We start from the raw sequence: 19,112 nt of genomic DNA, 5'->3' as shown, positions 1-19,112 counted from the left end.
CTAGCCTATGAAGTAAAGTTTACAACGTAGGTGCACAGGTAGAGAGAATTTTGAATAATCAAGATGGCAGACAGTGACACATTCCACCTTGCACACTCTTGCCTGCGTCTTGCTGATCTAGAGTGTAATCATTAGTCCAACAGTTGCAAACGAGAGTTTCCATTGGACAAATTCAGGCATGTTTATCCCCCTTTCGTTCCGTTTGCTTCCGTTTAAGAAACGTTTTTCAACAGAATCGGTGCAATGAATACACCCCCGATCACACACAAAAACAGTTAACTTTCATAGCAACCACATACAAACAGCTCGTTGTATATATAATTCCTTCTCGCATCTATCTACGCTGTCTCCTCCTCGCACCTTTTCCCTTTGCTTGTGGACTTCAGTGCACAACACATCAGCTGTCTGTGACTTGGCAAAAAAAACTTTCCAAGCCAAACCTTCATATCATGACCGCTAACCGCACACAGCCTACATCGTTGTCACTTCATAGTCAACATAGCTACAAGAACTAGAGCGTTAGTAAACCCGCTACAATCATGCAGTACATGTACAGTCTGCAGCAAGCAGTTTAGCAGTTCCACCAGCGGGCCTTGGTGGCAATAACTTAATAAAACCAAAAGCTTACCTTGACTTGGAAGAGTTCCAGTGTTGGATAGCCATACATAGCATCCCTCTCTGTTTGAGCTGGGCGTTTGTGTAGGCTAAACTAGCTAGCTGCATTCAATGCTAGCTAAGGAAGTGAAAGTGAAAATTAAAAATATATATTCTACGAAATATAGCTAGCTCTCTCTCGCTCTCTCTTTGTTCTCCTTTATTTTGGTAGAAATTAATTTGTTCAAAACTGTTCAACTACATAGTCAACTACTCACCATATTTTATGTTCTGCAGTGCTAACTAGCTGTAGCTTATGCTTTCAGTACTAAATTCATTCTCTGATCCTTTGATTGGGTAAACAACATGTCAGTTCATTCACCAAGAGCTCTGATATGTTGGAGGACGTCCTCCGGGAAGTTGTCATAATTACTGTGAAAGTCTATGGAAGGAGGTGAGCACCATGTGCCTCTTAGGTTTTGTATTGAAGTTAATGTACCCAGAGGAGGACAGAAGCTAACTGTCCTCCGGCTACACCATGGTGCTACCCTACAGAGAGCTGCTGAGGCTACTGTAGACCTTCATTGCAAAACAGTGTGTTTTAATCAATTATTTGGTGACGAGAATATATTTAGTATAGGTTTATCTAAAAAGGATAACTTTTTAATTGTTTCACTAGTTCTATTTTTATGAAATTCACTGAGAAGGATGGTCCTCCCCTTCCTCCTCTGAGGAGCCTCCACGGGTCTACCCCATCTCAGAAACCCGCTCTTCATCCTCCCCTCCACCCAGAAGCCTTTAGAATTCTCATTCTCAAAGTTTCCAAAGGTCTGTACATCTCTGGCTCTGATGAGCAGGATTCCTCCACCTCTTCTCTCCTCTCCCGGCCCACCCTACCCCCCTCTCCCTCTGTCCCCTGGGTCAAGCAAATTCCTATGAATTACAGAGGTAGAGAGAGAGAGAGAGAGGCCTGTGTCTCTGGGGCTTGGCCAGACAGCTCTGCCCTAATCTGAGGGGGGGTAAATTGGCTTTAGCTGTAAAAGAGCTTATGCCTACGTCACAACGCGAGTTAACCCAGGAATTCAGGTCACTGTGGAAAAGAGGAGCCTTCTGTAATCTTCCTTTGGGTCGTTGACACTCAAACATATGTACATACATCAAATCAAATTGTATTGGTCACTTACACATATTTAGCAGATGTCATTGCGTGTGTAGTGAATTGCTTGTGTTCCTAGCTCAATGTGTAGAGAATTGCTTGTGTTCCTAGCTCAGTGTGTAGTGAATTGCTTGTGTTCCTTGCTTGTGTTCCTACAGTCCAGTAGTATCTAACAATTCACAACAATACACACAATTCTAAAAGTAAAAGAATGGAATTAAGAAATAACGGTATGCATATACTATATACACACAGAGAGTTCACACACTGTCTCTTACACACAATGCATAGACACATATGCAACATTCACACATGTTAACACACACACAAAACTGCACATATGCAACACATACACATACTAATCAGCTTCTGTGCCATATGTTAACAGATACATGGAGAGGATTTTCACAAGACCTCTAGTGACATCAGTGCTGACTCAATTTCCAGCCCCACTCCTATTGCTGTCACCGCCTTCCTCCTCATCTGCCTCTCTTTCTTCAACACCTTTTTTCTGTTCCCCCTCCACTATCACCCTTCCTCCTATGGGAAGAAGAGGGATCTACAGAGCTCTAAGAGGATTGCAGTAGGCCTTCCATCAGGGTCACTTAACACAGGTCACCATAACCTGTACTGCACTTGTGCTCTTAGCACTGCTCTGAACTCACACTACCTCCTAACCACAGATCTAGGATCAGATTACCTACCCAATCTTAGCCTTAACCATTAGGGGGATAAACAAAAGATCTGACCCTGTATCAGTGTTGAGGGGGGAGTTCTAGCTACATCCAAACTCACACTTGTGTAAGCTTTACACACACACCATCCATGCTGTGATACTCTCATACAACCCCAGAGTCTGTCTGTCTGTCTGTCTGTCTGTCTGTCTGTCTGTCTGTCTGTCTGTCTGTCTGTCTGTCTGTCTGTCTGTCTGTCTGTCTGTCTGTCTGTCTGTCTGTCTGTCTGTCTGTCTGCCTGTCTGTCTGCCTGCCTGTCTGCCTGTCTGTCTGTCTGTCTGTCTGTCTGTCTGTCTGCCTGTCTGCCTGTCTGCACGCACAGATGATCCCTTTATGTAGGTACTGATAGGTGGGTGGAGACCACCCTCCGATGGCCACAACAAATCATTGCATGCACAATATGGGTTACTGAGTTCTTGAACTACTACCTAGGCCTACTGGAGATACCTTCTAGCGGTTGGGAAAATAAGTAGAATACATTTGAAAGCAAAACAAAAACTATAGCCTATTCATTGTGTGCATGTTTTCAACTAGTGTTGATGTAGACAGTAAAAAGGCTACAATGGGTTGTTTACATTGACCTGGAGAAAGATATTACATTGTTTGTTTCCTGGTTTGACGTTGACATCACCACGTCATGAATACTGTGTAGCTAGTCGTGCCCCTGCAGTGCCTGTTGTGACAGCATCTCTCTAGCCTTTTAGCACTGGGCTGAACCTGCACTTTCTCTCGCGGTAAGAAGCCTCATTAAAATAACACGTTTCGATAGGAAATTGCACAGAAAATGCATGAAAATATTTGACAGTGCGTTTGTTGACCATCTGTAGCCTAATATATTAACTAATGTTAGGCTATGAGCCATTTTTATTGAACAAAAGTTACAGAACAGTACAAAACTCACTATATATAAACTATGCATGTATACATTTAATTGTATCACTTGTAGCCTATCACTAGGCTATACATACTGAATAGTAGCCTAGCCTTGTATAGCCTAAGTTAGATTCCCATTTGCCAATAAACAGAAGCCTATTGGCTTCGGGTCTTTTTCAAAGTCAATATTATTTCAATGTCACTCTGCTGACGTCATGTCTCTTTTGCAGCAAAGGCTACGATATGTTGTGCATTTCAGCCAGAATTTCCATTTAAATGTTGGAATGTTGGAACTGGTTGACCATCATATTTAATTGCAACTTTTATCAACCGGATAGACCTAATATATCAAGACTTATATTAGGTTTTTATTATTGCCATAACTAACAATCATACTTTGCAGTCACTTTGAGATGGGCGAGTGGAAAAGTCAAGGCTGGTGGATGTCACGACTGCCGCAAGCGGCGCTGCGGATTTTCCAGCGGCAGCAGCAGACAATAGCACAGGGAGGAGGCAGCATCGGGCTCCCTCTCCGGCCAGAATCCGGGAATGCGCCTCAAAATCAGCCCCAAAATCCTCCAGCATATCCAAAAATATAGTTTCAAAAGGAGGATCGAGGAATAAGGTAGTAAACGAGGGGCTTAGGACCGCTGTCGAGAAGGAGATCGAGAGATGCGACGTTGCAGCTGTTTACCCAGATGGTGCTGAAACGGATGCTGTCAATGCCAACAGGGCGGATGCTAGCAGAGAAGAAGATACAGAGGAGATATTTCACCAGATTCTCAAACCCGTAGTTCGTCGTTAGAGGTATCCCTGCCTCAAAGGCCTGTCTTCCCAACATATTGGGTCATACCGGCTCCAGCACCGCGTGTTTGGTGAAAGGGAAAACGAAGAAGCCGGGAGGGGATTCGGTGAAAGCTTCAGCGGGCTACTGCAGGTACAGAAGCGGGGAATACGTGGGCTGCGGGCCGGGCCTTAGTCTGTGGAGCGAGGATTGCTTGCAGACTGAACTCTGCACTTCCACCTACATAAGAAACTGAAGAGAAGCATCAGCAAGATGCACACGGTTGACAGCGCGGAGGCCGAGCCGGAGCCGTCTATAGGGACCATAGAGGCGGAGTTCGTGACACAGCAAGACGAGGGCCTTGAGGACGAACTGGAGAGACTGGTGGATGAGAATGAAGATCTAAAGGTTTGGCATCACTGACATTCAATAATATTCAATGTATACAAACACAATGTTTTTGCAGATCCAGTAACTGAACTGGTAGGCCACTTTTTGTTTGATAAGATACAATTTAGGCCTATTCCCCAAAGTTTGGCATTACTAACATATGCTCATATATTCCAATGTAATCGTATATATATATATATATTAGCATAAGTGAAAAGGTAGGCTTATTTCGTGTTTGATGATAACACTGCAACTGAGATAGTATTAATATTCCATGCATAGTCCCCGAGGTTTATTATTAGGCATATACTGGGAAACTGTATGTTGATACAATGAACAAGCATATTTTTTAGCCCACTGGGTAGGCTAAGTGAACAGTTGTTATTCTTTCTGTAACATTTGCAAAGAACTGGTGTAGAAATGTGCCTAGTTCCCTTGGTTTGTTATTGATGCTTGCGAAAGCTAAATGATTTAGGTAGCCCTATAGCTACAAGGCAAACCCCTCTTCCCTATTCAGAACAATGAATGGCACCATCCTGTGTTTAGCCTACTTCTATTCATTGATTGACATAATAATGAATAAGACCCTATTGATCGGCTCAGATTAGCTTGTCCCTATTCAATTACATCATCTTCAGAGGACCTAAACACTCCAACAACACCAATAATGCTGAAGCGTGAGCCCACGCCCCCTGTTGGCTACCAGTGCCTGATTGGCTGATCACTCATATTGATGTTCCAGATGGAGATCGAGGAGATGAGGACGGAGATGGACGAGATGCGTGACACCTTCTACGAGGAGGACACGTGCCAGCTGCAGGAAATGAGGCGCGAGCTGGAGCGAGCCAATAAAAACTGCCGGATCCTCCAGTACCGGCTGAGGAAGGCTGAGAGGAAGAAGCTGCGCTATGCCCAGACAGGAGAGATTGACGAGGAACTACTGAGGAGCCTGGAGCAGGACCTGAAGGTAGGGAGGGAGTGTAGTGTGTGTGTGTGTGTGTGTGTGTGTGTGTGTGTGTGTGTGTGTGTGTGTGTGTGTGTGTGTGTGTGTGTGTGTGTGCGTGCGTGCGTGCGTGCGTGCGTGCGTGCGTGCGTGCGTGCGTGCGTGCGTGCGTGCGTGCGTGCGTGCGTGCGTGCGTGCGTGCGTGCGTGCGTGCGTGCGTGCGTGCGTGCGTGCGTGCGTGCGTGTGTTTGTGTGTCGGTAGGCTTGATGTTGAAACAAATTTTATTAGTTGCTTAATGCACTGTCCATTCACCTCCATAATTAATTCAATCAACTTAAATCAATGTCCCTGATTCTGTTTAATGCAGGTAGCAAAGGATGTGTCTGTGAGACTGCACCATGAGCTGGAGAATGTGGAGGAGAAACGCACAAAGACAGAGGACGAAAACGAGAAACTGAGGCAGAAACTCATCGAGGTGGAGGTGACCAAACAAGCCCTTCAGAATGAGCTGGACAAAGTCAAGGAGGTAAGAACACTCACCCACAATACACTATACAATCTATACAGCACATATTTTGCTGTAATACTCGTTATTCAATTCCCAACAGTCTCAGAAGAGAAGAGGAAGCAAGGAGGTCCAAAAGTCAGACAAGAAGTCTGCACAGACCCCAACAGAGGTGAGGGATCACCATGAAATGCTTTTATAAAACAATAAAACGTTTTTTTTCCAAACACGAGCGAGAGTTGTGTCTCCTGTACATCAGAACTGCATTATCTTCCTTCCAATTCCCCTTCTCTCAGGATGACAACGATGATCTCAAGTGCCAGCTGGCCTTCATCAAGGAAGAGGCTGTGTTGTTGAGGAAGAAGACAGCTAAGATCGACAAGGAGAAGGACCGGCTGGAGACGGAGCTACAGAAGTATCGCTCCTTCTACGGGGACCTGGACAGCCCCCACCCCAAGGGTGAGGCCTGGGGACCCCCCACCACCCGTGAGTCCGAGCTGAAGCTGCGTCTGCGCCTGGTGGAGGAGGAGGCTAACATCCTGGGGAGGAAGATCGTGGAGCTGGAGGTGAGAGACACAGGATGTGATGCAGAGTGTTTAATGTAGGTTATGACATGAAAGAGACCAGGAAATAAGTTTGCACATGGGAAGACAACTGTTCCAAGCATTTCAGCCTGTTCTGTTCAGAAGGTGCCGACAGAGAGAGGAAGATAGTGATTCATAACATAACCATCTTCATGTCATGTGTTTCCAGGTGGAGAACCGGGGTCTGAGGGCGGAGCTGGACGACCTCAGGGGTGAAGGGGAGGGAGAAAGCGGGTCCGGTGGGGGGGCTGTGGGTGGGATGGGGGCAGGCCGGGGCCATGGGGAGGCTATGACCGAGCTGAGACAGCAGCTACAGCTGGTGGAGGACGAGGCAGAGCTACTTAGGAGGAACCTGGCCGACGCTGAGGATCACAACAAGAGAGTGACGGGAGAACTCAACAAGCTCAGGTTTAAGGCCGGGACCCACGAGGGAGGGGCAAGGCATGGAGGAGGGGCGGCAGGAGGAGTAGGTTCGGAGAAGGCAGAGGCACTGCAGGAGGAACTGAAGACGGCCCGGCTACAGATTAATGATCTCAGTGGGAAGGTGAGTCGGTCTTCCACATTTGTTTTCTGGTTTATTTCCGTAACCTTTAACATATATTGAAAGTCAAAATGGCTGTACAGGCAATATGGTAAACAAAAAGATATCGCTGGAATCAAAGATGAAAACAAAGATCAAACGTCATAAACATATCATGCCTCATTCAGCCAGTCCTATTCTCTCTCCCAGGTGATGCAGCTGCAGTATGAGAAGCGTGTTCTGCTCTCCAACATGCAGCGCTACGACCTGGCCTCCCACCTGGCCCTAAGGGGGGGCATCAGCCCTCGGGACAGTGATGCAGAGAGTGACGCAGGAGGGACCGGACCAAGTGGGCGCCGTGAAAGCGATGATGACTCCTCCTCCTCTCGCCTCCTGCCCCCGCACCGCAAACGCGAGGGCCCAGTGGGCGGGGAGAGTGACTCGGACGAGGTGCGGAACCAAACCCGCTGCCTCACACCTACCCGGGGTCTCTATACCCCACCCCCTGAGACCGCCACCCGCTTCCTGCCCCGCAACTTACGGGATCGCCAGCAGATGATTGACATTCGAGTGGAGGCGGAGCGTCTTGGCAGGACCATCGACCGGCTCATCGCCGACACGGCAACTATCATCGCAGAGGCACGGGTGTACGTTTCCAACAGCGACCTGTATGGGCGGGGTGAGGAGGAGGAGGAGGAGGGCGGGAGGATCAGGGAGCATGAGCTGCTGTACAGGATCAATGCCCAGATGAAGGCCTTCAGGAAGGAGCTACAGGGCTTCATAGACAGACTGGAGGTGCCCAAACCTGAGGACAGGGAGGAGGAGCCACTGTCGGTAAGTGTGTGTGTGTGTGTGTGTGTGTGTGTGTGTGTGTGTGTGTGTGTGTGTGTGTGTGTGTGTGTGTGTGTGTGTGTGTGTGTGTGTGTGTGTGTGTGTGTGTGTGTGTGTGTGTGTGTGTGCGCATGTGTTTTTGTGTGCGTTTCTTAATTAAAGAGATGTAGACTTGACCATGCCTGTTTGGCTGTATCAGCATAGTCTCTTCACTTGTCCGTCACCATTGAATATTTTTCTGACTTTATTCTCCTTCTTTCTCTGACCCTATTTTCCCTCTCGTTTCTCCTCCGTTGACACTCATGTTCTGTTCATCCTCTGCCCAGATGTTTCAGCCCATCATTTTACTCATCCTCATTCTAGTCTTATTCTCCTCCCACTCCTATGCCACCATCTTTAAACTTGTCTTTCTGTTTACCCTTTTCTTCGTCCTGTGATCCCGCCTCCCTCAATAGCATAGCCACATCCTTTGTTTGTTTGTTTCTATTATTTTTTTAAACATTTGTTGCCAAGGTCACCGAACGTACAGGAGCCTCCCTCTTCAAGCACAGGTCACAGTCACATAACAGGATATATGCTTAGGTTCAACACTGGAGACTACTTTTCCCACCACCCACCACTTCCTTCATCACCCCCAAGAAAAGGTGAGTTAGCATAACACCCGTTTTGCCCAATTCCAAAATCAAATCCTATAGCCATAGTCCCTACCTGCAAAGAAATGTTGTAGCCTATAGGTAGGCCACCATGATGTGGTAGTATATAAGAAATGTAGACCTACAATCTGATAGGAAAGGTGGAGTTTCCTCCTCATTGCTTACAAAAGTGTAAAATATCAGATTTTAAACAAACAAGTAAATAGTGGTGATTCGGAACCATGGCCAAAGACAATCAGAATTCCGATTCAGCACCTGTACAGCGTGGACAGCGACAATGCAAACGAAGGATGTTTGCCCTTAACTCGGCGTTTCCCAAACTCAGTCCTCGGGACTCCAAAGGGTGCACGATTTTTGTCCTAACACTACATAGCTGATTAAAATGATCAAAGCTTGATTGATAGTTAATTATTTGAATAAGCTGTGACGTGTTAGGCCAAAAACCAAAAAGTGCACCCGAGGACCGATTTTGTCAAACCCTGCCCTAACTATTTGATACGGACTCTGCAGAAGTCAAGGCATTCATACTTCTTGCGCTTCAATGCGGAGCTATATGGAGCCCTCTATATTGTTACAACATTTGAGAGATGCATGGCGTGGCTCTGTAGGCTTCGCAACTGCATCACACCATCCATACGGCGCCTCAAGCCACATTTTCGGATCAAGCATAAATTGGCTCATAGTCTGAGGATTCCCACATTCCTATCCACACCAAATATATTTTGGTTTTGAGCTATCAGATGCCTTTTGCAACACACTGTTTATGTCGACAAGTGTCCATCATGTCAGTGAACTATTTGGGTCAGAACCTAATGGGGGTCGCATGACGCGCGCGATGATATTGTGCAACCTTCATCAACAGCAATGGCAATGTCAAAATAAATAAACTGTAAAATAGTAGTGAAATTGGAGTAAAGAACCCGCAAACGCACCAAATATATCAAGTTTTTCGAATTAAAAACGAATTAAAATAATGTTAGCGCAGGTGTCACATATAGGCTACATTTTGGCAATCAAAATTGTAAACAAATAAGAGTAGTTTGGAGTCACAAAACGAAATCTGCCAAGCACCCCAAAGCGGAGTAGCAACAGGAGTGCCTATTGGCTCAGAGCTCGGCAGCTGAAATAGCTATGCAAACAGTTTCCCTCTCTACATTGCTTTTTAATTATAGACAGGATGCGAGTGACGACAGTCGTCCCATCGAGACCTCAAATGCTGGAATAAATTTGACATTAAGATACTTGATCTTGGCTCCAGTGATGCGACGTAAATACGAGGTGCACTATAAAGCCTGGGTCCCCCGCTGGAACATAAGTTGTTTACCCTGAAAAAAAGGTACCTGCTCTGGACATAACCCTGCCCAGGCTTGACAAGAGAGGGCTCCTTTAAAATCAAATCCGCTGGACTTTACGTAATAGAACAGAGGCACAAAAGCGAGGATTTCGCGACAAGGGGACTGACTCTCGAGCCGTGGAAGCGCAGCCGCCACCGGGCAAACAGAGGATCTCAAGAGATTCACGGTGAATACCTTGGCTAGACTGAAATCAGGATTAGTTATCTGCCACTGCGATATATCCCCACCTATTAACAATAAAATCGTCAAGGAGAATATTGAACAGCTAGGTAAGGCCACATGAAGAAGTTAATATTTAAATGTATTTTATGGATATGGAGATTTCCATTAGGATTTGTTTTACGCATCTCTACAACTTGGGTTTCTAACAATAATTGGACATAATCATTGGACAAAGCACTTAATAAGGACAAGTAGTAAAATATAACATTGCAGCTCCACTGTGGGCTTAAATAGGCTACATTTGGTCACGTGGGAATTTATTTATTATAGGCCTATTAATATTCAAAACACACGCCATGCGTATTTATTCTCTCTCGCTCTTTCTCTCTCCACGTTCTCGATGCATAGTTACAGGTTTGTATTATTAACATATCCGTACTCTTACATCACAAGATGACTGGTTGGTGTTCGGGTAATTTCGAGGTGGTAAAAGCACATAATATATAACATTCGGTGATAGCAAACCATCGGCCTTCTAAAATTACCTGATGTACTGTAATAAATCAATGCAGCGATAGGCCTACGGAAAACCGTTTAAACCAAGCCAATACGCGCCACTATGCAGCATTATGGCCAATTTTCTAGAGGTGAGTTGGCCATGCAGCATGCAGCCGAGTGCGAAATGAACTTATCGTTTAGCGGTGACACGGAGGGCACACATTTACATTGTTCGCAAAGTGTAACTGAAGGCGTAGAAGAAAGGCGTCCTGCGGGTAAACTGTACGTGTTGAATAGTTGTTGTATTCGACATACACCCCGCTTTTGAAAAATGGGGAATATGTGCTCATTAAAACGGGTCATGGCTGCAGATTGGAAAGTTTCCAAAGTTCCATTATAGAAAATTGGGAAGGACAGAGTGAAGGGTTGGAGCAGAGAGGATAGTGACCAACAGCCAAATAGTGAGGTTGTCACACTACACCAGGCATTCAATATAATGTGTCACATAGGTAGCTTAAATGACTATGAAATATGGCTGGGAATACAGAGGGCTTGCCCAAAATGCTTTGAATCTTTCCACGAAATCCACAAAATGTGTATTTATTCAGATTAGATTCAGATTGTGTAAAAGTCATATGTACAGGGTTTCAGGTGTGATTGCAGGGTACAGTAAACATCTTAGGCTTCGAGCTCCAACATGCAGGACTAGTGAAACAAAATAATTAAAACAGTAATACAAACAATATAAATATAAATAGCACTATATACATAATAACAGCTGTGGCAGTGATGAAAAAATAAATGACCGTTGGGGTGGAGGCAGAGTATAGACTGTTGAGGGAGTGAGGTGGAATGACCATAGGGGGAGCAGCAGCATTACCATTGAGTTAAATAAAAATAGAAAAGTACATATTTACAACTGCAACAGTGATCAATGTCATTGGGGTGGGGGTAGAGTAAAGTATGTTGGGGGGGTACAGGGGGGGCAGCAGGAGAAAGAATGTCCATGGGGGAGTAGCAGGTAAGGTAAGTGAGAGTTGAGGGTGGGGGGGTGTAGCAGGGAGAATGTCCATGGGGGAGTAGCAGGTGAGAGTTGAGGGTGGGGGTGTAGCAGGGAGAATGTCCATGGGGAGTAGACCCTTTGAGTCCATTTGTTTACTGGTTGACTAATGTCCTCTAGTTCTCCCATGTCTTATCGTCCACAATAATCATCCCCATCCTCTCTTCCTTTGCAGTGTTCCGCCAACATTTCCACACCTTGGTGACCCCTTCAAGACAGAAAGACAAAAAGCTAGGAAGTTGAAAACGAAAGGAAGTTAGGAAGTTGAAACAGAAGAAGGAAGAAGAAGTTGTGGTGGAAGAAAAGAAAGTTGTGACAGGAAGTAAAAAGTTTCTGCAGGAAGCGGCCCAAAATGGCGGCCACCGAACTGCAGCGCGGTCTGGAGCAGGCTGGGCGGGGCTGGGGAACAGAGAAGGTGGAGCTTCTGGACAGCTTCGACTCAGAGATGCAGGAATGGGAGGACCAGCTGCAGGACATGCAGAGGAAGATAGAGGAGGTGAGTGGTCAACCATGGTCAGATGCGTTCCATCAAGGTCTAAAATAAAGTAAAACATCATCCAAATACATGGGATAGTCCAAACATGGTCCAACATGCTCAAGCACAGTTCTGACACAGTCAAACAAGGTCCTAGGTAGAGTAACATTACCTGAAATGGGGTATCAGTAGTGTGAACATTTTCACTTTGAGATAGTGTTTTTCTCGTCTTCTCTGAAGAGTGTTTAACTGGTTGTGTGTGTGTGTGTTATGATAAACTGTTGGAACCACGCCCCTTCTTGAGACCCCATGTCCCCTCTGGAGTAATGATACAGACAGATGTTAACAAGCTAATTAAACTGTGATGTGCTGACAGACAGTCAGAACACTGTGAAAGATGATAGTGGTGAATGCGTTAAAGCTTAAAATAGCGAAGCAAGCACACACTCACTCCAACTGACATAACAAATGTGTAGATTATAAAAATAGTTGGGTTGTGTAACTATTTTGGGATGGTTATATGGATTGCGTAAGCAAGGTTGACATTGTCGTAGGTGCAGACTTGTTTTGTGTACATATTGTCTTGTATCTGTATGTACATTTAGGTTTAGGAACACGCCTAAGTTGTAAGTGTAAATAATTAGTCTAACTGGGGAATACAACTATTCCAACTTGTGTTCACGTTGTGAAAGTAGGTTTTTGATCATTATCATGTTTATGCTCATATTTCAGCTTTACAATGAGGTGCAGGCTCGTAGAGGGGGAAATGATGTCACCATGGACAACGGCAAAAATGATAGGATGCACCATGGCAATGGCTTCTGTGACCTGCCTGGCAGCCATAGCAACAGAACCAAGGACCAACCAAGAGCTGTTGTTGTGCCAAATCACTGTAGCAACGGTTGTAGTCACGGCCCCAACGGTTACGGCGAACCTGTCAACCATCAGATTGGTGGTTATCCAAATTGCAACGGTGCGGTGGAACTTGAAGATTTGTTGCAGGATTATCTTGGACATGGTCACGGAAAGACCTGGAAGACCAACTCAGCTCTCAATAATGTGAGTAGCTACAGTAACTAAGGATTAAAGTTGATAGGCAGCCCCGTCCAAAAAATAACCTTTACCCTATGGATCACCCCATTGGTGTTTGCAGATTTAAAAAAATCTGATAGGTGGAAGCAATATGGTAGAAACTCCACTTAGCTCATTGGAAGACTAGATGGGCCCACCACCATATTTATTATACCTATATTGTTCACTTCAAGTCTTCAAACATTTGAGGGGCAGGGCCTAAGCAGGGTTGTTTTCAGTAATAAACATTTAAATAGATTACATATAACTGGCACGTCTCAATACTCCACTGGAAATTGCATAAGCCATGCCAGTGTGGCTGTATAGCTGAATTTGATATACTGTATCTTTGCTAGTTGCACTATTCTACATCACTGATTATTTCCCCTCCCAGGTAACCCTTGTCCCACTTCTCTCTCAGCATCTGAAGGAGATCACTAAAGGGAGCCAGGATCAGTCTCTGCACCGGGATGCGATGAAGAGGCCTGTTGAGAATGAGAGGTAAGAAGGACTTCCACAGACCTCACTGATACTGAGATGACAAGATCATTTTGAGAAGAGAGTAAAATCCACCCATAAGATTTTGTATTTTAGTTATTTTACTCATTGAGTTATTTGCTTGTTAATCTGTTTTAGGATTGGTCAGGTGCGGTTTGCAGACGAGGAGGCTGAGAACAGGAAGAACAGAGTGTCACACAGAAAGAGTTCCCCCTGCAGGGACCTTAACAAGCCCCCTCTTAGACAGAGAGAAGTCCCTCCCGTACCCCCCCGCTCCACCTCCCAGGTTGCCTCATCCGAGACTTCCCCAGCCCTCGACAGAAAGTCCCACCCCCCTGGGGTCCTTGTGGACAAGAAGTGTTGTAGCCCCTCGGTCCTCAGGAAGTTTGGGGCCATGCTCCAGAAGAACGAGGGGAAAACCCTCACCAACACCGGTGTGGTGACCAACCAGGTGCCTATCGAGAACAAGTGCCCCACCCCCGTCTGTCAGCGCAAAGAGCTGGGCGGCAGCAGGGCGCCTGGGCACTTGCCTGTCCAGAAATGCCAGGCGGATTCCATCATGCTTACAGTGGCAATGGACCCCAGCAAGGAACGAGGATCTGGTGGGGCAGTGAGAGACTATAGGAGAGAGAGCCAGCTTGGTGAGGGTAGAGGCACCTCAATGGGTAGCTATGCTCACCCTAAAGGACCCCAGGCAGGGCGTCAGAGGAGGGCCGAGGCCAAAGCAAGGGCCCTCGGAGGGGCAGACAGAGAGACAGACATTGGTCTGGTCCAGGGGGAGAGGGCCAGGAGGCCTGCATACCAGCCTAGGGAGCCCATACTGGACTACAGGAACTTGAGTGGGTCCCATGTTGGAGCTCAGAGGATTCAGAGGGGAGGGCCAGTTGCAGGTCAGAATAAGGACGATGGACTCATTGAGCTACTGGATATGCTGGACATCGAGCACGAGTACAACTCCAGCCCCCGAGCCACAAAGTCTGCCTACAGAAAGGACACACAGAAGGTGAGATAGGCATAGCAAACACACACACACACACACACACACACACACACACAGTCTTGATCTGACCCACTCTTATCGTCTCTCTCCAGGTGAGCCCAGCCGAGTTGTCCCCAGCAACCCCGTCACTGAACTTCTCTCGTCCTGCCCGCCCAGCCAATCAACGCCCTCCATCCAGGTGGGCTAGCTGTGCTCCCACTGCCTTGATCTCTGCCCCCTCCGGTCCAATGTCCCGCGCCCCAAGCCCCTTGGCACACACCCCTAGCCCCATAGCAAGAACCCCAAGCCCCGCCCTAAAGCAGCAATCTTTCTGCTCCTATTTGCTCCACACCGAGACTGTCATCATGTGAGAGACACGTTCCCCGACCCCCTTTTGACCCCGCCTCCCCTCCCCCAATTCAACCCCACAGGACTCGGATGATATAGTCTGCCCTTTCTGGAAATACTAAAGACTGTTCTTTCGATCCGTCTTGAAAAAAAGTGCTTTAAGAGATTTTCTATGAGATTACTTAGAATGACTTACACATATAAGAAACAAAATGGTTGACTCCTATTCAGTCTCCAGTGTTAGTGGCCTTCCTTTCTCCTGTGCCAAACTTCTTTACTTTTTGTTTCTTTCACTCTCTTTTACTTCCCTTCTATTCTTTCATTTTCTCTTTCTTTTTATTGATGATTTTTGGATGGCTGTGTATATTGCGATACAGCATGGCCCCCTTACTTGTGTGTGTGTGTGTGTGTGTGTGTGTGTGTGTGTGTGTGTGTGTGTGTGTGTGTGTGTGTGTGTGTGTGTGTGTGTGTGTGTGTGTGTGTGTGTGTGTGTGTGTGTGGCTTGTTGGCTTGTTTTTAAAAGCGAGTTGGCCGTGTCCTGTCACCACAGCAGCAACATGCTAACTGTCTATAGTGTGTTTTACTGTGTCATATTATCAAAATAACGAATTTGAAAATGTTCAAGTAACCATAGTAAGACATACAGTTATGACTATGTAATGCTTCTGCTGTCCTTTTTTCTCTCTTGATAATAAATAAACACGACAGTGCTTTAATCAACTGAGTCCGTCTATCTGTAGAAGTCTTGTTTGATGACTTATTTAGTTGGTTGGGGGTGACGGGGTGTAGCTAATTTCATGTACCAACACTACAGAGATTCACTACCATGCTTACCCCATACTGAAAAAGTAATATATCGGAATATGGTTCAATAAAACAGAAATATATTTAAATACAGTACCAGTCAAAGTGTGGACACGCCTACTCATTCCAGGGTTTTTCTTAATTTTTTACTATTTTCTACAATGTAGAATGATAGTGAAGACATCAAAACTATGAAATAACACATGGAATCATGTAGTAAGCAGAAAAGGGTTAAACAAATCAAAATATATTTTGTATTTGAGATTCTTCAAGGTAGCCACCCTTTGCCTTGATGACAGCTTTGCACACTGTTGGCATTCTCTCAACCAGCTTCATGAGGTAGTCACCTGGAATGAATTTCAATTAACAGTTGTGCCTTGTGTAAAGTTCATTTGTGGAATTTCTTTCCTTAATGCGTTTGAGCCAATCAGTTGTGTTGTGACAAGGTAGGGGGGTATACAGAAGATAGCCCTATTTGGTAAAAGACCAAGTCCATATTATGGCAAGAACAATTCTAATTATCACGGCTCAGACTAAGACCCAGATGCAGATAGTACGAGTCTCAGAGTTGATTAAAGTTGAAGGGGCAAGCAAAAGGTAAGTCTAGGCAGGAAAAGGGTCGTAATCCAAATCAGAGTCAGGCAGGTACAGGACGGCGGGCAGGTCAGAACTGGGAAGACTAAGAAAAACATAAACTAGAGCACAGGAAACACGGGAACACGCTAGTAGGACTTGATGGAACAATACAAACTGGCAACAGACTGAAAACACAGGTATAAATACACAGGGAATAATGATGGGAAATGGGAAACACCTGGTGGGGGGTGCAGACAAGCACAAAGACAGGTGAAACGGATCAGGGTGTGACCTTTAAACCTTTAAAATTTCTTCAAGTGCAGTCGCAAAAACCATCAAACGCAATGATGAAACTGGCTCTCATGAGGACCGCCACAGGAAAAGAAGACCCAGAGTTACCATTGCTGCAGAGGATAAGTTCATTAGAGTTACCAGCCTCAGAAATTGCAGCCCAAATAAATACTTCACAGAGTTCAAGTAACAGACACATCTCAACATCAACTGTTCAGAGGAGACTGCGTAAATCAGGCCTTTATGGTCGAATTGGTGCACAGAAACCACTACTAAAGGACACCAATAAGAAGAATAGACTTGCTCGGGCCAATAAACACGAGCAATGGACATTAGACCAGTGGAAATCTGTTCTTTGGTCTGATGAGTCCAAATTTGAGATTTTTGGTTCCAACCGCCGTGTCTTTGTGAGATGCAGAGTAGGTGAACAGATGATCTCCACATGTGTGATTCCCACTGTGAAGCATGGAGGAGGTGGTGTGATGGTGTGGGGGTGCTTTGCGGGTGACACAGTCTGATTTATTTAGGATTCAAGGCACAATTAACCAGCATGGCTACCACAGCATTCTGCAGCAATACGCCATCCCATCTGGTTTGTTCTTATTGGGACTGGCTGTGTAAGGGCTATTTGACCAAGAGTGTGCAAAGCTGTCATCAAGGCAATGGTACTTTGAAGAATCTCAAATATAAAATATATTTACATTTCTTTAACACTTTGTTGGTTACTACATGATTCCATATGTGTTAATTCATAGTTTTGATGTCTTCACTATTATTCTAAAATGTGGAAAATAGTAAAAATAAAGAAAAACCCCGTAATGAGTAGGTGTGTCCAAACTTTTGACTGGTACTGTAAATGATTGTAATAGTTTTTTTTACACATACCTGCAGTGAAGCTGCTCAACATTTACATTACATTCAGTCAATCTAACAGACTCCCACCCAGAGCGACCCACAGAAGCAACCAGGGTCAACGCCCTGCCCAAGGGTACGTCGACAGATCTCTCACCAAGTCAAAACAGGGACCCGAACCAGCGACCTATCGGCCACCGCCCCAAAATCTCAACCGCCAGGCCAACAACCCCCAACAACCCGCCAGGCCAACAACCCTCCAAGATCCCCCCGCAGTTCTCCGGTCACTGCCCCTCAATCACCCCCCCCAGCCACCAACAACCAGTAAAATCAACTAAAGAGAAAAACAAAGTAAAACAAAAGACATCAAGGACAACAAAAATCAAAACAGCAAGGACAACTGTATACGTTTCAGTGCATGTGTGGCACTATTTACATGTGTTTATGTGTCCGTGTGTGCACGTGTGCGTTTGAATGCGAGCGTGTATATATTCATGTTTACACGCGTACAAGCATCTGCGCAGCATCAGCCTCAGGCACACAGGCATTGGATGTAACAGCGTTGTCCCTCTTTCAACACTTTAACATATGATATAATTATTTCCCTTAAACTTATGTTAGTAAAATCTCAGTAAATAAAGGCCTATGGCCATAATAATAGGGGGTTTATTTTAGGGTAGTGTCTCACTCTCCCTCTTGTTACCAGGCAAGCTAACACGGACTGGGGTTGTGTGAGTGTAGACTTTTGGGGGTCTCAGTATTGTTTGATGTGTTGTCATGGTCTGAGGTTCTCTCCTCATAAAACTGCATGAACAACCCCAAGGCTGTTTACCACTTTGTCTGCAACTCAAGACACATAGCATTGGGCCCTCTCTCTAACACACAAAAGGCCAAGGGAGGTAGCTACAGTGTGAAATGTCATGTTGTAGGGCTGTAGGGGCCCCACAACGCCTCAGCCCCGTCACCCCCTCTGAAATGTTGCACCTCTGACTGAAATAGCAAGCGTGACGTTGTTTTGGTGCCAGAAATCTTAGCCTGCTGTCGATGGAGGTATAAATAAAGAGGAGGGGAGTGCTGCTGGTTCTCTCTCTCTTTTTCTCTCCCCTTTCCTTCATTTCTCAGCGCTTGTATCTCTATCTCATCACTCTCTTTTCCCTCCCTCTCTGTCGTTTATGTCTACTTCCCCGTCTCTGTTTAACCTCTACCATATCTCTACCGTACTAATTCTCCCACCTTGTTTATCTTTCATCCCATTCACCCTATCCTTAACTCTCCAGTCTCCACCCCTCATGTTCTTATCTACTATCCCTATCCTCATCCTAACTCTCTCTCTCTGTAACTGGTCCAGTCTTTCCCTCTCCCTCTGTCTCAGAGTCCCTGTGTGTCTGACTGTGTGTAAATGAGAGGGAACCTCACAGACTGGCACCTTCCTGAGTTCCACACAGGGGTATTTTAACCAGGCCATAAATCTTGTGTCCTGTTTAGGCCCCCCACGGAATCAGAGCTGTCTGCTGATTTCACAACTACCCTACAGAGACAGAGAAAATACCCTGGTCACAGACAGATGCACCTTAC

General features: G+C 45.7%; 1 protein-coding gene and 1 pseudogene across 2 annotated transcripts; both read left to right on the top strand.

The window, feature by feature from the left end:
* The first annotated feature begins 1,038 nt into the window (after positions 1-1,038).
* On the top strand, positions 1,039-8,352 carry LOC120023966 (annotated as a pseudogene).
* Positions 8,353-11,824: 3,472 nt separating this feature from the next.
* On the top strand, positions 11,825-15,410 carry LOC120024479 (uncharacterized protein KIAA0408-like). Of its 2 annotated transcripts, none has more exons than XM_038968734.1 (5): positions 11,825-12,139; positions 12,851-13,177; positions 13,611-13,690; positions 13,826-14,690; positions 14,780-15,410. In XM_038968734.1, the coding sequence occupies exons 1-5, from the start codon at positions 11,996-11,998 to the stop codon at positions 15,035-15,037; spliced, it is 1,674 nt and encodes a 557-aa protein (XP_038824662.1). In that variant the 5' UTR covers positions 11,825-11,995; the 3' UTR covers positions 15,038-15,410. The 2 variants fall into 2 exon arrangements, with proteins under 2 accessions (XP_038824662.1, XP_038824661.1); XM_038968733.1 differs by having other exon boundaries at positions 13,584-13,690.
* Positions 15,411-19,112: the final 3,702 nt, after the last annotated feature.

The sequence above is a fragment of the Salvelinus namaycush genome, chromosome 29 (assembly GCF_016432855.1).
Source record: "Salvelinus namaycush isolate Seneca chromosome 29, SaNama_1.0, whole genome shotgun sequence".
In the NCBI taxonomy this organism is placed as follows: domain Eukaryota; kingdom Metazoa; phylum Chordata; class Actinopteri; order Salmoniformes; family Salmonidae; genus Salvelinus; species Salvelinus namaycush.
Note: the sequence above shows the minus strand (reverse complement) of the source record. Positions and strands in the feature narration are given on the sequence as shown.